Here is a 15,719-nt window from a genome sequence, read left to right on the forward strand (position 1 = left end):
TTCTTACCTGGTTGTCCTGGTATTCCTCTCTGCCCAGTACTTCCCTTTTCACCTGTTATTCCGTGAGTACCTGACTGGCCTTGTAATCCGGGTGAACCTATCAGTCCTGGAAGACCTGTGGGGACAAAATACACTTATTCCAAATGCGTATGAAAACAAACACGATAGAATATACTGCATATCAAAACTGGATTTAGTTGTCACACCATCAATAGCTGAGATTTCATTCTGCCAGGGGTTGTGAATTTTGTCTCAACAGCATCTCCCTTTCTGGCAGGCCTAAGAATCAAACTCAGCTCTTCCACATGGCATTGTGCAGCCTTGTCACTGAACCAGTGAGCTGGTCTGCATTCTTTTTCAGTCCTTCCAGTCCAAAGGAATGTGGAAAGAACTTATACAAAAAGGGTCAAAGATGATGAGGATTCCTGAGAAATACATTCCCCCCCACAAAAAAGGCCCACTGCATTTCTATGGGAGAAACAGTTCCAGCAGCTGCAGCATACAAACAATGATTCAAGATAATTGTAGAAGGTATTCAAGCAGTTTTTGTATAAGAGGAAAAGGGATCTAGGGCCTTGCCATCATACTAGAGAACAAACCTTTTCCATTAAAAACCATAAGACCTTCCAGTGGAGTCTCTCCTGGAAGCCAGAATTACTTGTAATACATTGAGGGGCATAATCGAACGAAAACGTCTATCTCCATGGGCGTTTATCTCCGAGAATGGGTCCGTGAAGGGGCGGACCGAACCGTATTTTGGGAAAAAATAGACGTCCATGTTTTATTCGACAATTTGTGAGCTGGGCGTTTTTGTTTTTCAGTGATAATGGAAATTGAAAGCGCCCAGCTCAAAAACGAATAAATCCAAGGCATTTGTTCGTGGGAGGGGCCAGGAATCGTAGTGCACTGGTCCCCCTCACATGCCAGGACACCAACCGGGCACCCTAGGGGGCACTTTTACAAAAAAAAAAAAAAAAAAGGTAAAAGAGCTCCCAGGTGCATAGCACCCTTCCCTTCCCTTCCCCCCAAATCCCCCTCAAAACCCACCACCCACAAGTCTACACCATTACTATAGCCCTAAGGGGTGAAGGGGGGCACCTACATGTGGGTACAGTGGGTTTGGGGGACGGTGTGGAGGGCTCCCATTTACCAGCACAAGTGTAACAGGTGGGGGGGGGATGGGCCTGGGTCTACCTGCCTGACGTCCAGTGCACCCCCTAATAACTGCTCCAGTGACCTGCATACTGCTGCCAGGGAGGTGGGTATGACATTTGAGGGTGAACATAAAAAGTTGTCAAACGGCATATTTTTGTGGTGGGAGGGGGTTTGTGACCACTGGGGGAGTCAGGGGAGGTCATCCCCGACTCCCTCCAGTGGTCATCTGGTCATTTAGGGCACTTTTTGGGGCCCTATTTGTGGAAAAACAGGGTCCAGGAAAAGTGCCCTAAATTCTCGCTAAAAACGCATATTTTTTTCCATTATCGGCGAAAGGCGCCTATCTCTGATCGGCCGATAACCACGCCCCAGTTCCGCCTTCACCACGCCTTTGACATGCCCCCATCAACTTTGTCCGCATCCGCGACGGAGTGCAGTTGAAAACGTCCAAATTCGGCTTTCGATTATACCGCTTTATTCGTTTTTGTGAGATAAACGTCTATCTCCCGATTTGGGTCGCAATATAGGCGTTTTTCTTTTTCAATTATAAGCTGGATTGTCAGGCAGATTCCAGGAAACTAAAGTTACCATCTCAACATCCAAGTTGTGAGGGAAAAGGACTTGATGTTGGAATGAAACAGTCAGTGAAGGTCCGCCTAGGCAGAGGAACACTGAGATCCCACGGAAAACGAACAGAAAGTAAAAAAAAGTGGGACATAGACCAGGCTGACCAGGAACACACGAGGAGACTTCTGAAGATGGTAAGATATTTATTGGTGAAAACTCGACACAGCACTGTGTTTCGGCATTGAGCCTGCCTCAGGAGTCTTCATATGGTGAATGTGAATGCATCAAAAGGTAAAGGTTGATAAAAGTAGATAAGAATATTTGACATTTGATGTTGTATGTACAAGGCGTTATGAGGAGGGAATGTCTATTGTATTTTGAAATGTTAAAATAATAAACATACTTTAAAAACAACTGGGAGGAGGGGAAGCCGATGAGCTCTGCACAAGATGACAGCTTAGAACACTGTTTCCCAGGTCGGTCCTAGAGTACCCCCTTGCCAGTCAGGTTTTCAGGATATCCACAATGAATATGCATGAAATTGATTTGCAAACATTGCCTCCAAGGACTGGCTTGGGAAACACTGGATTTGAACATTTGCTCTCCTGATCCCATCTGAGATTTGCCAGTGCCCGGACAGCTTGAAATTAGGTCCGATATTCAGAACTCGACCGGCTCCAGTTTACCGCATGAAGATAGGACTACCTTTTTTGTGGACTCATTTATGCGGTTAACATGGCCGGTTGAGTTCTGAATATCAGCACTTAACCAGCCAAGTGCTGACTCTGCCCCAAGAACACCTCAAAAATAGCTAGTTTTCGAACAACTGGTTGAATCAGGTCAAGCCATTTTCAACGCTTCGAAAAGAATTTGCTTTACCACAACCTCAATATTGTGCTTGGTTTCAATTGTAAAATGCCATTAAGCAGCTTTATGATATTGGAAAAAAATCTGCAACTATAAAGATTCCCTCCCTTTTCCCAAGATAGAAACTTACAGAACCCTTAGGTTACAAATAAAAGACCCATTGGTACGGAAAAGTTTGGAAATAGAAGCAGGGTGACACTTTCGAACAGATAAGTTTTGGGGTCAATTTTGAACCAATGAACCGAGAATCTCCGTGTCAGGTACTATAGCGCAGTTCCTATTTTTCTCTCATCCACTGTGCTTTCTAGACCCCAGACAAACTAGCCAAATGCAGGATGGAGCTGGGAAACAAATGCTGGTCCTGCAAAAAGGATATAGATGTTCTATACCATATAATTTATTATTGTCCAAACATACATATCCTTCTGGTCTAAAATTTGGTGAAGAATTAAGTTAAATTTTCAGACTTGTATAACCTTATTATTCAAGATACTGTTTTTGAAATCTACAGCATTAAAGGCAGTGATTACTTCCGCAATGAAGTTGGGTGGCAGGATGTTTGCACCCCATAGGTACAGCCAGGTGGGTAGTATAGCTAGGTGGGTCGCCAAGGGAGCGGCCGCTCCCCATAATGGACTTCCGATAGCACCGGTGCCATGCGATCTTTCGCATTTAAAATATGCACCGGCACCATTGGCAGTCCACTCTCCGCTCCCCCCCATGCCCTCAACCTGGCAACGCTTCTGGGCATAACTTCTTCTCAGCTTGAGGACAAAGAGCAGACTGTCCTTAGTTCATAGCTCAGAGGCTGGCCAGGTCTGATCATGCCTTTAGCTATTTAGAAATTACATAAGCTGGGAAGGAGGGGACAGCTTACATTAAACATCCCAGAAATGTTAGTTTAATAAATATGCAAAAGCAGCAATGAACTTGAAACAGCTATGAGACAGGAATTTCACTTTTTTGCATGCTATGACACCATTTATACCTTACAACTGTTTCTAGTGACAGCTTCACTGAGCTTCTGGCTCAAAGTAATACATAGAGAAATGCGCATTACCTTGTTGCCCTGTTGAACCCTGGTCTCCTCTTGATCCCTTTATGCCCTCGATTCCTATGCCACCTGGATCACCAGAAATACCTTTAATGCCAATGATTCCTTTTTCACCTAGAAAAGCAGAATATGATTATATTTTTTGGCAAGCCTCTATCAGGGCTGACAATTTTTCTTGGTGCTGTATCTTAATATGAAAAAGAAACAGTGGTCATGCTATCAGCCCTTACCGCTAAGTCAATGGGTGGCGTTAAGGGCTCAGGCCATAAATAGACACGTGATGGTTTTAATTTTGCCACACATCCATTTCCCACCCCCCCAAACACCCTCTTTTTTCCAGATCTGGCAGAGAAATGGTCCAGCGCACGTCCAGTACAGGTGCCCACAGTACCGCAGGCCACTTTTTGGCATGTCTTTGTAAAAGGGCCCCAAAGTTAGGCGCGATTCCCAGGTGTAAGCACTATTGATGACCTTCTGGCAACTACTGAAGACTTACTTGTTCAAAAAAGCGTACAAAATGGATCCCTCATAACAATCTGACTCCTAAACTACACCAGACACAATTTTATATTGGAACTCTTTTATTTTGCCTGTCCTGATATCATTATGTTATGTTGGTATCCATTTATCCTAACTACTGACAATTATACCTTGTCCTGATATCATTATATTATGTTGTTAGCACTTACCCACTTCTTAATCAACATAATTTTCATACAAACCTTAATAGGAATAATCTGAAATTTCTTCTCCGTTAATATGATTGCCATAATATTCCTATGCACCTTATCTGTTATATATACTCTGATTCTCTATTCCATCAATGTGACTGTAGTTGTATTATATCGTAAGCCACATTGAGCCTGCAAACAGCGCTTTTATTAGTGCCGATTTTTTTCAGCGTCATATACAGAATTCACCTCTAAGTGCCAATTAAGGCACCACTTATTCACACAAGGCACATAACTGCATGCACCCAGTCGCCCTTATAGAGCCTCAGATTGCTCTTCTGATGACCTGAATCTTTTGCTCTAAACTCATTTGACAAATTTTAAAGGCTCTTATATCCTTGCTGCACAATAAGAGGCCCTTTTACTAAACTGCGTAAGCGCCTACACGTGCCCAATGCGTGGGAATTCCGAGTTACCACCTGGCTACCGTGTGGCCCACACGGTTATTTAATGTTTTTACGCGCACTGGAAAATATTGTTATTTTCTGGTGCGCGGGCGGTAATCAGCATTTTATGTGCGTAGACCATTACCGCCTGATTACCGCTAGGTCAATGGCTGGTAGTAAGGTCTCAGACCCAAAATGGACGTGCGGCAATTTTCATTTTGCCACACGTCCATTTTCTTCAAAAATAAAAACAAAGGCATTTTTTAACGTGTGCTGAAAAATGATTCTGCGCGCCGCAAAAACACACGTCTACACTACTGCAGGCCATTTTTCAGCACACCTTAATAAAAGGACCCCTAAACCTTCTGTCTAATGACAAGTAATTTGAAATTCCACTTTGAAAACAATTTTGACTCTTGCATGAATTCTTTTCCTATGAAATAAAATTACTAAAATTACCTGGTAGACCAGTTTCACCTGCCTCACCCCTAAAACCTGGTGCTCCTGGCATATTTATGGTGTTTCCACGATCACCTGTCATGTAGAAAGAAATGAAGAACAGAATAAACATTGAAGTGAACACATTTCTAAACCATTCTTTTCCACCTTTCTTGACAAGTGCTCTTTAATTTTAAATTAACTTTTATATCGTATTCCACCCACAGCTACCAAATCTAACAAGAATAAAACATTCTACAACAATGAAATACTTTTAAAACAAACAGTAAGCAGAATAATATATTAAAACAAATTAAAAACTTAAATCAATAAACTGCAGTAAAATGAAGAATTAAAGCAAATTATATAAATTACAATAGATTAGTATAATACACAAACAAACCGAAACCTTCCAGATGTGCTTCTTTAATTAAAATTGCAGATAAATCAAGTTACTTAATATCTGACAATAAAGTGATAGAACAACTATGTTTTCAATTTCTTCCTGAACATCAGATAACTGTTTCCAAATTTAAGATTCTGGGGCAAATTATTCCATACCTGTGTGCCTCTTTTGAGACTGCATGCTCACAAAGGGGTCCTTTTACCAAGCTGCGGGGAAAAAGGGCCCTGCGCTAGCGGCAGGGGCTGTTTTTCCTGGGAACCAGGGCCCTTTTTACTGCAGCGGGTGAAAAGCCCCCAGACACACATGGCCATGAGACATGCGATGGGGAGCCCTTGAGGTGGAAATAAGGGCTCCCGTGCTAACCCAATGGTAACCGGGCAGCACATGGCGATACCTGATTACCACCGCGCAAGTCATTTCCGGGGGTTTTCTTTTTCCCCCGGAAATGGTGCGCGCTCGGGGCAGGACTACTGTCGGCGACCGTGTTGGGCAGGTGATAGTCCCAGAAGAGCGAGCGGTAAGCCTGTGTTGGGCTTACTGCCGCTCTGTAAAAGGGCCCCACAATAAAGTAAGTCTAATTTCATTAGAAATGAATAACTAATTGTAAGTTTGTTTGATCAGCAGGAGTTTACTGAGGACCTTCATCATAGACAACAGATGATTGCGCCCCCACCCTTTTGAGTTTTTTTTTTTGCTCCACTCTCTTCTCTTTCACAGTGACAGGCCTCATTAAGGATCAACAAACTGATTTTTTCCCCCAAAATCTTGTACATACACTCTCTGTCCTGCCTATAGTCATGGCTGTTGTATGCTGACTCAGAAACCCTCCCCAGATGCTATGAATGCTGTTCTAATGGTATCCCCAGCCTATACCATTTCAGCCTTTCTGCACTAATTTCAAATACAAAGAAGCCATGGATTACTTTTTAAGCATGGACTAACCAATATCTCCAAAAATGCCAGTGCTTCCTGAAAATCCTGTGACTCCAGAACCACCCTTTTCACCCTGAAAAGAAATTTCAAAGAATCAGCAGAAATGCATTTATTAACATTACATTAAGCTTAAATCACTCAAACATGATAAGAACAATAAGCACTAGAGCTGGTTGAACTTTAATATCCCAGTATCAAACTCTGGCTTGTTATTCTTAGAGATAATGGGAAGGCTGGAGTAATGGAGGCACACAAGAGCAAGAAATGGCATAGGAGAGAGGGTGAGAGAAAAGGAATGAAACAACATGACTAGAAATAGAGAGGAAAGAAAAAAACAGGAAGGAACAGAGATGAGGAAGCAAGACTAATACCTGCAATGGGGGATGTTCTGTAGACCTCAGTCTCTTGCAAGACGCACTGAAAGTATTGTCATCCAACAGCTGCCATCTCGGTCCACTATTCTCATGTGTCTAATTAAAGTTCCAAAGTCCTCACTGGGCATGCTCTGAATCTCCCATGATACCCCTACCATTCCAGTTCTTCATCAAGCTAATGTCTTTAGATCCACATTGCATTTCCTTTGAAAGAGTGGAAAAATGAAGGGGTAGTGTGTCTGTATTAAGCTGAGGTCTACAGAGAATCCCTAACAGGTAAGCAATCTTGTTTTCTTCATAGACCATCAGCCTAATGCAGCCACACTGAAGGTGATTCCAAAGCTCAGGATTCCTTATATTAACACTTCTCCTGGATAGCAACCTGCATAATAAACATGGGATGGACTGAAAATTAGTTGTCATGCAAAAAGGTTTTGGAGTACAGTCTGACCAAAGACACTGTCCAACTGTCGATATATTTGGAATTGAGATCTTCTCAAGGAAGAACTGCCTTCTAGGTTTCTACCACATCATTCTCGTAAGGTGGAACAATGATCTTTAATTTGTGAAACCATATCTGACTTTTTCTCAGAATAATTTTCTCCTGCGTATGGAGAATCAGCAAGGTGATCATAAAGGTCCTCTTTTAGAGCTGAAGCTCTATGCCATGCCACCCTATGTGCAGCTATAGAACTTGCTGCTAACCTAGAAGAGGTATTGAAGGAATTGAAGTAAAATGTAGATTCCTGCAATTCAGAAAAATATTGAGACACAAGGGGATCTGTGCCATTATGGAGACTGTCGATGTGTGTAAGGGCTTCCTGTATTTGAGAATACTGATAATGCAAGATATGGAGCTGGTGAGCAGTGATTCTAGAGCTAAGCATCACTCCTTGGAAAATCTTCTTTACCATAGTATCCAATGTTCTAGAATCTTTGCCTGGTGGCTCTGAAGACTGTGATTTTACAGCTCTGGATCCTTCCAGCAATGACTCAGAAACCACTGATGAGGTAGTTGTGCTTTCTGGTGACCTGGGCAGGATTGGACCTTCTATTTGTAATCTATGATGCTCAATTTCAAAGCATATGGATGTCTCAGGTATTACGGGCATTCTTAAGAGTTGGAAGCAAGTCTGAGGAGTAGCCTAGTGGTTAGTGCAGTGGACTGTAAACCCGGGGACTCAGGTTCAAGAGTGGAGGAGTAGCCTAGTGGTTAGTGCAGTGGACTTTGATTCTGGGGAACTGAGTTCAATTCCCACTGCAACTCCTTGTGACTCTGGGCAAGTCACTTAACCCTCCATTGCCCCTGGTACAAAATAAGTACCTGAATATATGTAAACCGCTTTGAATGTAGTTGCAAAAACCTCTGAAAAGCAGTATATCAAGTCCCATTTCCCTTTCAACTCTTGCACTAATCACTACAGTGACTCTCTGTTCTGAATGGACATCTGTGTGGCCATGTTCTAAGAATGCTGCTATACAGATGCCCATGTCCCTTGTTTTCCTCCATTCAAAATTTGGACGTTTTAGTTTGTAAAATGGATGTTCATGCTGGACGTTTCCAGTGCATGGATGTCCATCTCACGTATTTTAAAAAAAGGCTGTATCTTGTTCGAAAATATATGTGAGATGAACATCCATTTGGGACATTCTGACTTGGACATCCTTACAAAAATGCCCGTCCACGTGTTTCAGATAGCCAGAGTTGATATGGGATTTCTCTAAATCTTCACTTGCAGATTTTAGGGAATATTGTGCACTGGGACAGTAACAAGTTCTCATGGTGCATCCATGTACTGACGTATTCCTTCAAACTCATGCCTATTGTCTTAATCTCTGGAACATTCAGAGAAAGAGTTTGAAAAAGCTTTAAGAGTAATTTTGCATAGCTTTCATATTCTTTAGCCTGCTCCAATGTAATGGGAGGGAAGAGGCGGGAGGGATATCCTCTGCTTGAATTGGACAGTTTTGCTCATTTGAATCTGACCAAGAATCTTAATGATCATGTGGTGAAAGAGAGTGCCTTTTGGCATCAGTAATATGAAATTATTGGGAAACATCCTCTTTTGCAGAGTTATCCAAAATAGACAAAATGATTAGGGTGAGTTTCCAACAAAATTTTACGTAGGGAGACTTCTCAGCTGCAGTCAGCCAATGGAGATTGTTTCAGTGGATAAAAGACTCTGGCGAGACTGAAGCAGCAGATTATTATTAGCTAGGTTTTGCTCAGGGCCGGCCCAAGGCAAGATACCACCTGAGGCGGAGCTTGCATGCCGCTCTCCTCCCCCGGCCGAGATACCGCCCCCCCCGACCGAGATGAGGTACCCCCCAGCGTTTTACCTGGTCACGTTGACTTTCCAAGCCCAGCAGCAGCAGCGATTCCCATACGCTGCCCTGCTGCTGCCAGCACCCGCCTCTTCCCTTTACTGCAGCTGCCTGAGCAAAACAGGAAGTTACTTCAGGCGGCCGCTGTAAAGGGAAGAGGCAGGTGCCGGCGGCGGCAGGGCAGCGTATGGGAATCGCTGCTGCTGGGATTGGAAAGTCGCCATGACCAGGTTAAATGCTGCGAAACCACCCCCCCCCCCCCCAAAATGCCGCTCCTAAAGTGTGCCACCTGAAGCCCTGCCTCAGGTGGCCTAATGGTCGGGCTCCTCCTGGTTCTGCTGCATTTGAGAAAGCAGGGCAAATGACTGATTTCCTGTCCTGGTCATTGCTGGAAGAAGTGCAATGAGTTCTTGCTTAGATGGAACAGCCTGTGGCACCTTTAAGGAGGATCTGTTGGCCCGATATTCAAAGCAATTTAATCAGTTGGCAACGGCTGCTGACCAGTTAAATTACACATAACCGGCTATCCACGAATATTCAGCAGGAGATAACTGGTTATCTTCAATGAATGTTCGCGGTTAGTGCATAATCAGGAGCTGGCTATCTCAGGGGCGTTCTAGGGGTGGATCACATTTAGGACCTGATATTCACCATTAACTGGACAAGGTTAGCGCATAAATAGGACTGCATAAATAGCTGTCCTATCTTTAAGCGCTAGCCAATGGCCAGTTAGCACTGAATATCTGCTTAACCTGTTATCTGCCAAAAATGAAACTGGACATTCAACGCTGGGTCACCAGAAAGAGCCCAGCATTGAATATCTGAGTTCAGCACTGGTGACAAGCTTTAACCTCATTGCCCACAGCCGGCTGAAAATCAGTGAGTGAGTTTTCATGTTACTACTGCTTTAAGAGTTGGCTTGCTTGGCGTGCTGGAGCGGTTCTTTCCTTCAGTACTGAGGCATCATTACAGACAAAGCTGCCTCTTTTGGCAAAGCTGCCTCTTTTGGTGAAAAGATGATGTGGGTTTTCAATATCTGCTGACAATGAGGAGTGGAGTGGAGGAGTGGCCTAGTGGTTAGGGTGGTGGACTTTGGTCCTGAGGAACTGAGTTCAATTCCCACTTCAGGCCCAGGCAGCTCATTGTGACTCTGGGCAAGTCACTTAACCCTCCATTGCCCCATGTAAGCCACATTGAGCCTGCCATGAGTGGGAAAGCACAGGGTACAAACAACAAAAAATGAAACACTGGCTGTAATTGTGGCATTGTCAGTGTTTTACCCATGGCCCCAAGGTTGTTGAGACTGGAAGAAAGAAAACTGTTCCCTTGGCTGTAAACCCCACTGGGACAGACTTACATTTTTTATGCAGTTTCTCCAGCTCACTGTCAGCTGGTTTGGCTCTTGCTGCATTTTTTGGCTGCATGTGTTTGCTGACGCTTGAGCTGCTTTAGGTATAGAGTGCGCCCATCCCAGGGAGGAGGGCAAGATTCCCTGGGCTCAGGTCCCTCCACTTTGGGCCTGTCCAACTGCAGTACCTTGAATGGCTGGCAGGGATACCCAAGGCCCATCAGCCAAATAGCTCTGAAGCCTGAATATCCCCTGGTGTAAGGAAGTCGGCAGCATGCTTTCTAGAAGCCGATGCCGGCACTCCGCACATGAACTGAGCATGTGCAAGAAGTGCCAGTGTCAGTGGTTACAAAGCATGTTGCTGACTGTAATGGAAAGGTTTGTGCTTGACATTGAGTTCTGCTTAAGTATTAAATGGATATTTAATGTTCTTTTGAAAGCACATAATGAACTCCCAAGACAGGAGTTGATATTATTAATTGAGTTCTGTTTAAGTATTGTTATCATATTTAATGATGTACTGATCTGTATTAAATGGAATAAAACATGCTTAGGACTAAGGATGGCATTTCAAATGAGTTCCTGGGAACCTGGCCAGTTCCGGGAGATGCATTAGGAAACTGCCACATCCTGAAGTACACATCAGCCTTATTGAATTAAGTGATGAGATCACGTATATTGGTAGGTATAAAGATGGGAGCTCAAGGGCACACAGACAGAGGTCTGTCCTGCGGAACAGACGTTTTGCCAAGGCCCATTGTGCCGACTGTCTGCCTGACTGTACCGGGACCTCCCAGTCGCTGGCGAAGATGTCTGCAACTCAAGCGGTGATGTATGATTTATGATTTACTTAAAATTTATGTAATAACTTTTGATCGCTTCTATAGTATATGTCTTACAGAGATATATCCGAAAGAACCAAAATGAAAACACTGACTTCCTTATACAACGGGAGGTTCAGGCTGTGGAGCTATTTGACTGGCGGGCTTGGGCATCTTTGCCAGCAAAAGTAACAAATTTAATGGGGGGGGGGGGGGGGGAGGGGGAAGGAATGAGTAGGTAAGAGAGCAAAAAGGAATGGGTGGCCCCAGAGTCCCCCTCCCCCAGTGGGCTGCTGGCTATGCACCTGCGTTTCCTGACGGATGGTGCAGTGGGGTGGGGGGCCCAAGAGTGTTTGCCCTGGGCCTGCTTTAGTCTCTCGACAGCCCTGGCCCATGCTCACTATTTTTCTGACCCACCTGTTTGAGCCCCTTGGCATATCTGCTCAGATTGAAGACAAGATATTCGTTAGAATACTGTGGCGTCCTTAGGATTATGCAACTCTGTAAACTCCATTCTGTCAGAAAGCAATGCTGTCTTTCACCTCTGTTTTGTTATTTGGTGAAAAGAGAGAACAACATCCATTCTCTAGCACGGATAAAATAGACTAGAGCAGTGAGGGTAACATGGGAGTTTCTGAATATGGAATTTTAACTGGGCATGAAGGAATAACGGTCCAAGTTCACAGCCATTGGATGACATCACCTTCAGTGTGGCTGCATTAGACTGAAAGTCTATAGAGAAGAGGAAGTAGCGGGAGGAAGTGAAGGAAGGGATAGAAATAGCAAATTGATCTCATGCATATTCATAATGGAATCTCAAAATCCCAACCTGACTAGGGCCGAGGTTGAACACCCCTGGACTGAACAGTAAGGGCTGGATTCAGTAAACGATGCCAAAAATAAGGCATCGGAAAAAATTGGCACTCAGCAATATTTTATAAAGGGCGCTCCAGGATGAGTGCTCTTTATAGAATAGCATGAAGCACCAATTCCCATGACCAGCTTTAGGCACGGGGATTTACACAAACTGAAGCCTGCTGTAAATCCTGGCGTGCACATTGAGCACATCCCTGGAATTCTATAGCACCGCGCACAACTCTTAGAAATGCCTCTGATCCCACATACCCCTGCCATGACCATGCCCCCTGTTGGGTTTCATGCTAGACCAGTTTGGTGCAGTTGGTGGAGAAGCACGTGGGTCAATTAATGCCTGTTAACATTAATAACTGCATCAATTAGCCAATATTTGACCCAACTGAACAATTAACTGCATGGAGCTTACCCAGTGGTAATCAGCAGTTTACACACGCTGACGCTTACCTCCCAGTTAGTGTGTGAGAACTTACCGCCAATTCAATGGGTGGCAGTAAGGTCTCAGGCCAAAAATGGACATGCGCTGGTTTTAATTTTGCTGCACATCCATTTTTGGCCACAAAAAAAAAACCTTTTTCCAGGCGCGCTGAAAAATGGATCTGCACACGTCCAAAACATGCGCCTACACCAGTGCAGGCCATTTTTGGCGCACCTTAGTAAAAGGGCCCCTAAGTGCTGAATATCACACATAACTGGCCATGCTTTAGCCGGCTCCGCAAACCCGGAAAGTCAATGCCGAAACCTGGACCTGGCCCTGCACTGAATTTCTGTGCATAATGCTGGTGATGGTCAGCAAAACACTGAGCCTCGCTGGCTCAATATCGACCCCTCTGTCCTTAAAAATTCCCCCAGATGGACTCCTAAATTCACAAAGTGACTACATTTAGCCAGGCCAAAAGGGGTAGCTATGTGGTGGGACTATGACGTAGCTGGTTGGCACTGATTTTCAGTGTTAACTGGCTAGATTTAGCCAGGTAACCCCAACTGTATTAATAGCTGCCCTAAATCTAGTTGGTTAAATTTTGCATGGCTAGAGAGGGGTATGTTTACTAAGGTGCGTTAGCGTTTTTAGCACGTGCCTAAAATTAGCATGTGCTAACCATGTAGGCGCCCATAGGAACAGTCTGGGTGCCTACACGGTTAATGCATGCTAAAAACGCTAGTGCACCCTTAGCGCTGCTTAGTAAACAGGAGCATTAGGGAACTTTTCAGTCTAAAATGTAGCAAGTTAGGTTTGGCTGAAAATCTGGCTAAAATTAACCTCTAAAATTAGCTGGTTATTTTTGCCAATCAGTGCTGGAATCACTTCCATTTCTCTTTTTATTCTTTGTGAACCCTGTCCCCCCCCCTTAAAGAAAGATTTACAATTTATTTAGAATTAGTTCTGTATACCACATAAGAAAAATTATTCCTAATTTATTCTAAAGATGTGTTTTGTTAACTGTGTTATCATAAGACAAAGGAGATGACGTTAGATAGGTTAGGTGTCATTTTCATGTGTAAAAAAGGCCATTTACAAGTGTAAATATGTCTAATTGACAACAAGCTTTATTATGTGCAGCAGCATGCACAGATTTTAATGAAGTGTGTTATGGGTGTTGTTTGGGCAGCCCCTCAAAGTATGGTATACATGAGGTCCAGATTTTAGAATTGCAATTCATGTATATCTGGGAAAATTTCAACATTGGCATTAAGATCAGTTACACATAACTGTCTGCTAACTTCTCATTTGGATCTGGGCTTTGGAGGAGAGCTTGGAGGTGGGGAACTGGCAAAAGTTTGAGTTTCGGAGCTTGACTCCTTCATTTCCTTTCCTTGGACATGCAGTTTTGCGTAATCCACCACACATGTAAATAGCAAAACTGCTAATTATATATTTAAGTAGAATTACTTACATATGCAAAGTTCCAAGTGATGTCACTCTTTTTGAAAATTTCTATTGTAAAATTAGTTCTTCTGATTTATCTGCCACCAAATAACACAAGTCTTTTTGGTGGTGCTATGCATATTTTATAAAAGCTCTGCATTCAGCGTGCCTTTTGTAAAATACCAGGGTCCTGATACCAGAGATGCCAAGGGTGAACCATCCCAGAGTGAAATTTACCATGCCAAGAAGTGAGGTTTTTCAAACAGTACATCCAAAGTATAAATTTAGAATAATTTAAGTGTAGTATTTCTTTGCAAATGGATTAAGGCAGCATTAAATGATGCTGGCTTTCCTTTGGAGCCTCTGAAAGAATACAGACAAAGTGGAGAGCAATTTGGGTAAATGTTTTGAGCTGAAAATTGTCTTCTATCCAGTAGTTAATTGGTCACACATGCCGACCAAATCTCACTGCTGTCAAGCAGGCATTGAAATTGAGGGGTTGTTCCTTGATACAACCGCTTGTTGGCGAAACATGACTCATGTCGGACTGAAGAGACCCACCGCTGCCGACACTTTAAAGTTGTCACATATTATAAGTACAAATAATACATTGTTGAACTTTGAAGATTGAAAGAAGGAAAGATTGTTTATAATATGAATATTGTTTTCACTGAAGTTATGTTAAAGCACAATTAATAAGGACCAGTGACGACATTGGGCGATTTTGTATGATATCTGGAATCAGAACACATTTGAAGAAAAAGTGACTTACTCTTATTCCTGTTTGTCCAGGGAAGCCTCTAATACCAGGGGGACCAACTTGACCAGAATATCCTTTGGTTCCAATAACTCCTGGATCCCCAGTTTCTCCCTTTTCTCCTCCTATGAAACTGGAGGTACCTGGTAGCCCAGGATGACCTGACTCTCCAGGAACACCTGGCATCCCTTTGCTGCCTGCAAGAAACCACATTCAAAAAAGAAAGCCTGAGCAACAGATTAAATGAATTTCAAAAAAGATTTTTCAGTTGCCTTTGTAATTGACACAGCTTGTGAACTGCCGGTATTTGTGTGCACTTTTGAAATATTGCAATGTACACACAGATATGATTTGTGGGGATAATATTCAGCCCGCAGTGGTAAATGGCTTGTAAGCTGCTCACAGCCATGGACTGAACTAAATTCAGCTATTCAATGCCAGGGCAGGTGCAACTCTCAGCACTGAATATCCAGATATGTGTGCTGACCCTGAAGTTAATTGGATACCAGCCGATATTCAAACCAGTGCCTGGTTAACTCGGCACATGAAGTTAGGACAGCCCTTTTGCATGTGTACATGCTACTCACGTGCTAAAAAATATACTTTTTTTTAATTTGTAGAAGCAGTTTATTGAAAGTCCAAGCACCAGAAAAATACACATTACAATAGCAAATAGTAAGAAACAATAAACAACACACCAGTACCAGGATAATACTTATGAAAAATGAACAATAACAGGCTTCCATATCTTAACAGTAGATTTACAGTTTCTGAAGTCCCATCCCATCCACCTCCCTCCCCTCCAATCTGCGAATGG

At 43.3% G+C, this 15,719-nt stretch overlaps 1 protein-coding gene across 1 annotated transcript in view; it reads right to left on the reverse strand.

Moving 5' to 3' along the window:
- The window catches only part of COL4A2 (collagen type IV alpha 2 chain), a 440,984-nt gene that overhangs the window by 56,963 nt on the left and 368,302 nt on the right, over positions 1 to 15,719 (reverse strand). The window contains exons 34-38 of the mRNA XM_030201563.1: positions 14,918 to 15,099; positions 6,547 to 6,610; positions 5,220 to 5,294; positions 3,650 to 3,757; positions 8 to 115 (exon numbers count right to left, since the gene is read on the reverse strand). Of these exons, the coding sequence (XP_030057423.1) occupies positions 8 to 115; positions 3,650 to 3,757; positions 5,220 to 5,294; positions 6,547 to 6,610; positions 14,918 to 15,099 (537 nt within the window). The remainder of the gene's footprint in view (positions 1 to 7; positions 116 to 3,649; positions 3,758 to 5,219; positions 5,295 to 6,546; positions 6,611 to 14,917; positions 15,100 to 15,719) is intronic.

This window comes from Microcaecilia unicolor, chromosome 4, assembly GCF_901765095.1.
Source record: "Microcaecilia unicolor chromosome 4, aMicUni1.1, whole genome shotgun sequence".
NCBI lineage: Eukaryota > Metazoa > Chordata > Amphibia > Gymnophiona > Siphonopidae > Microcaecilia > Microcaecilia unicolor.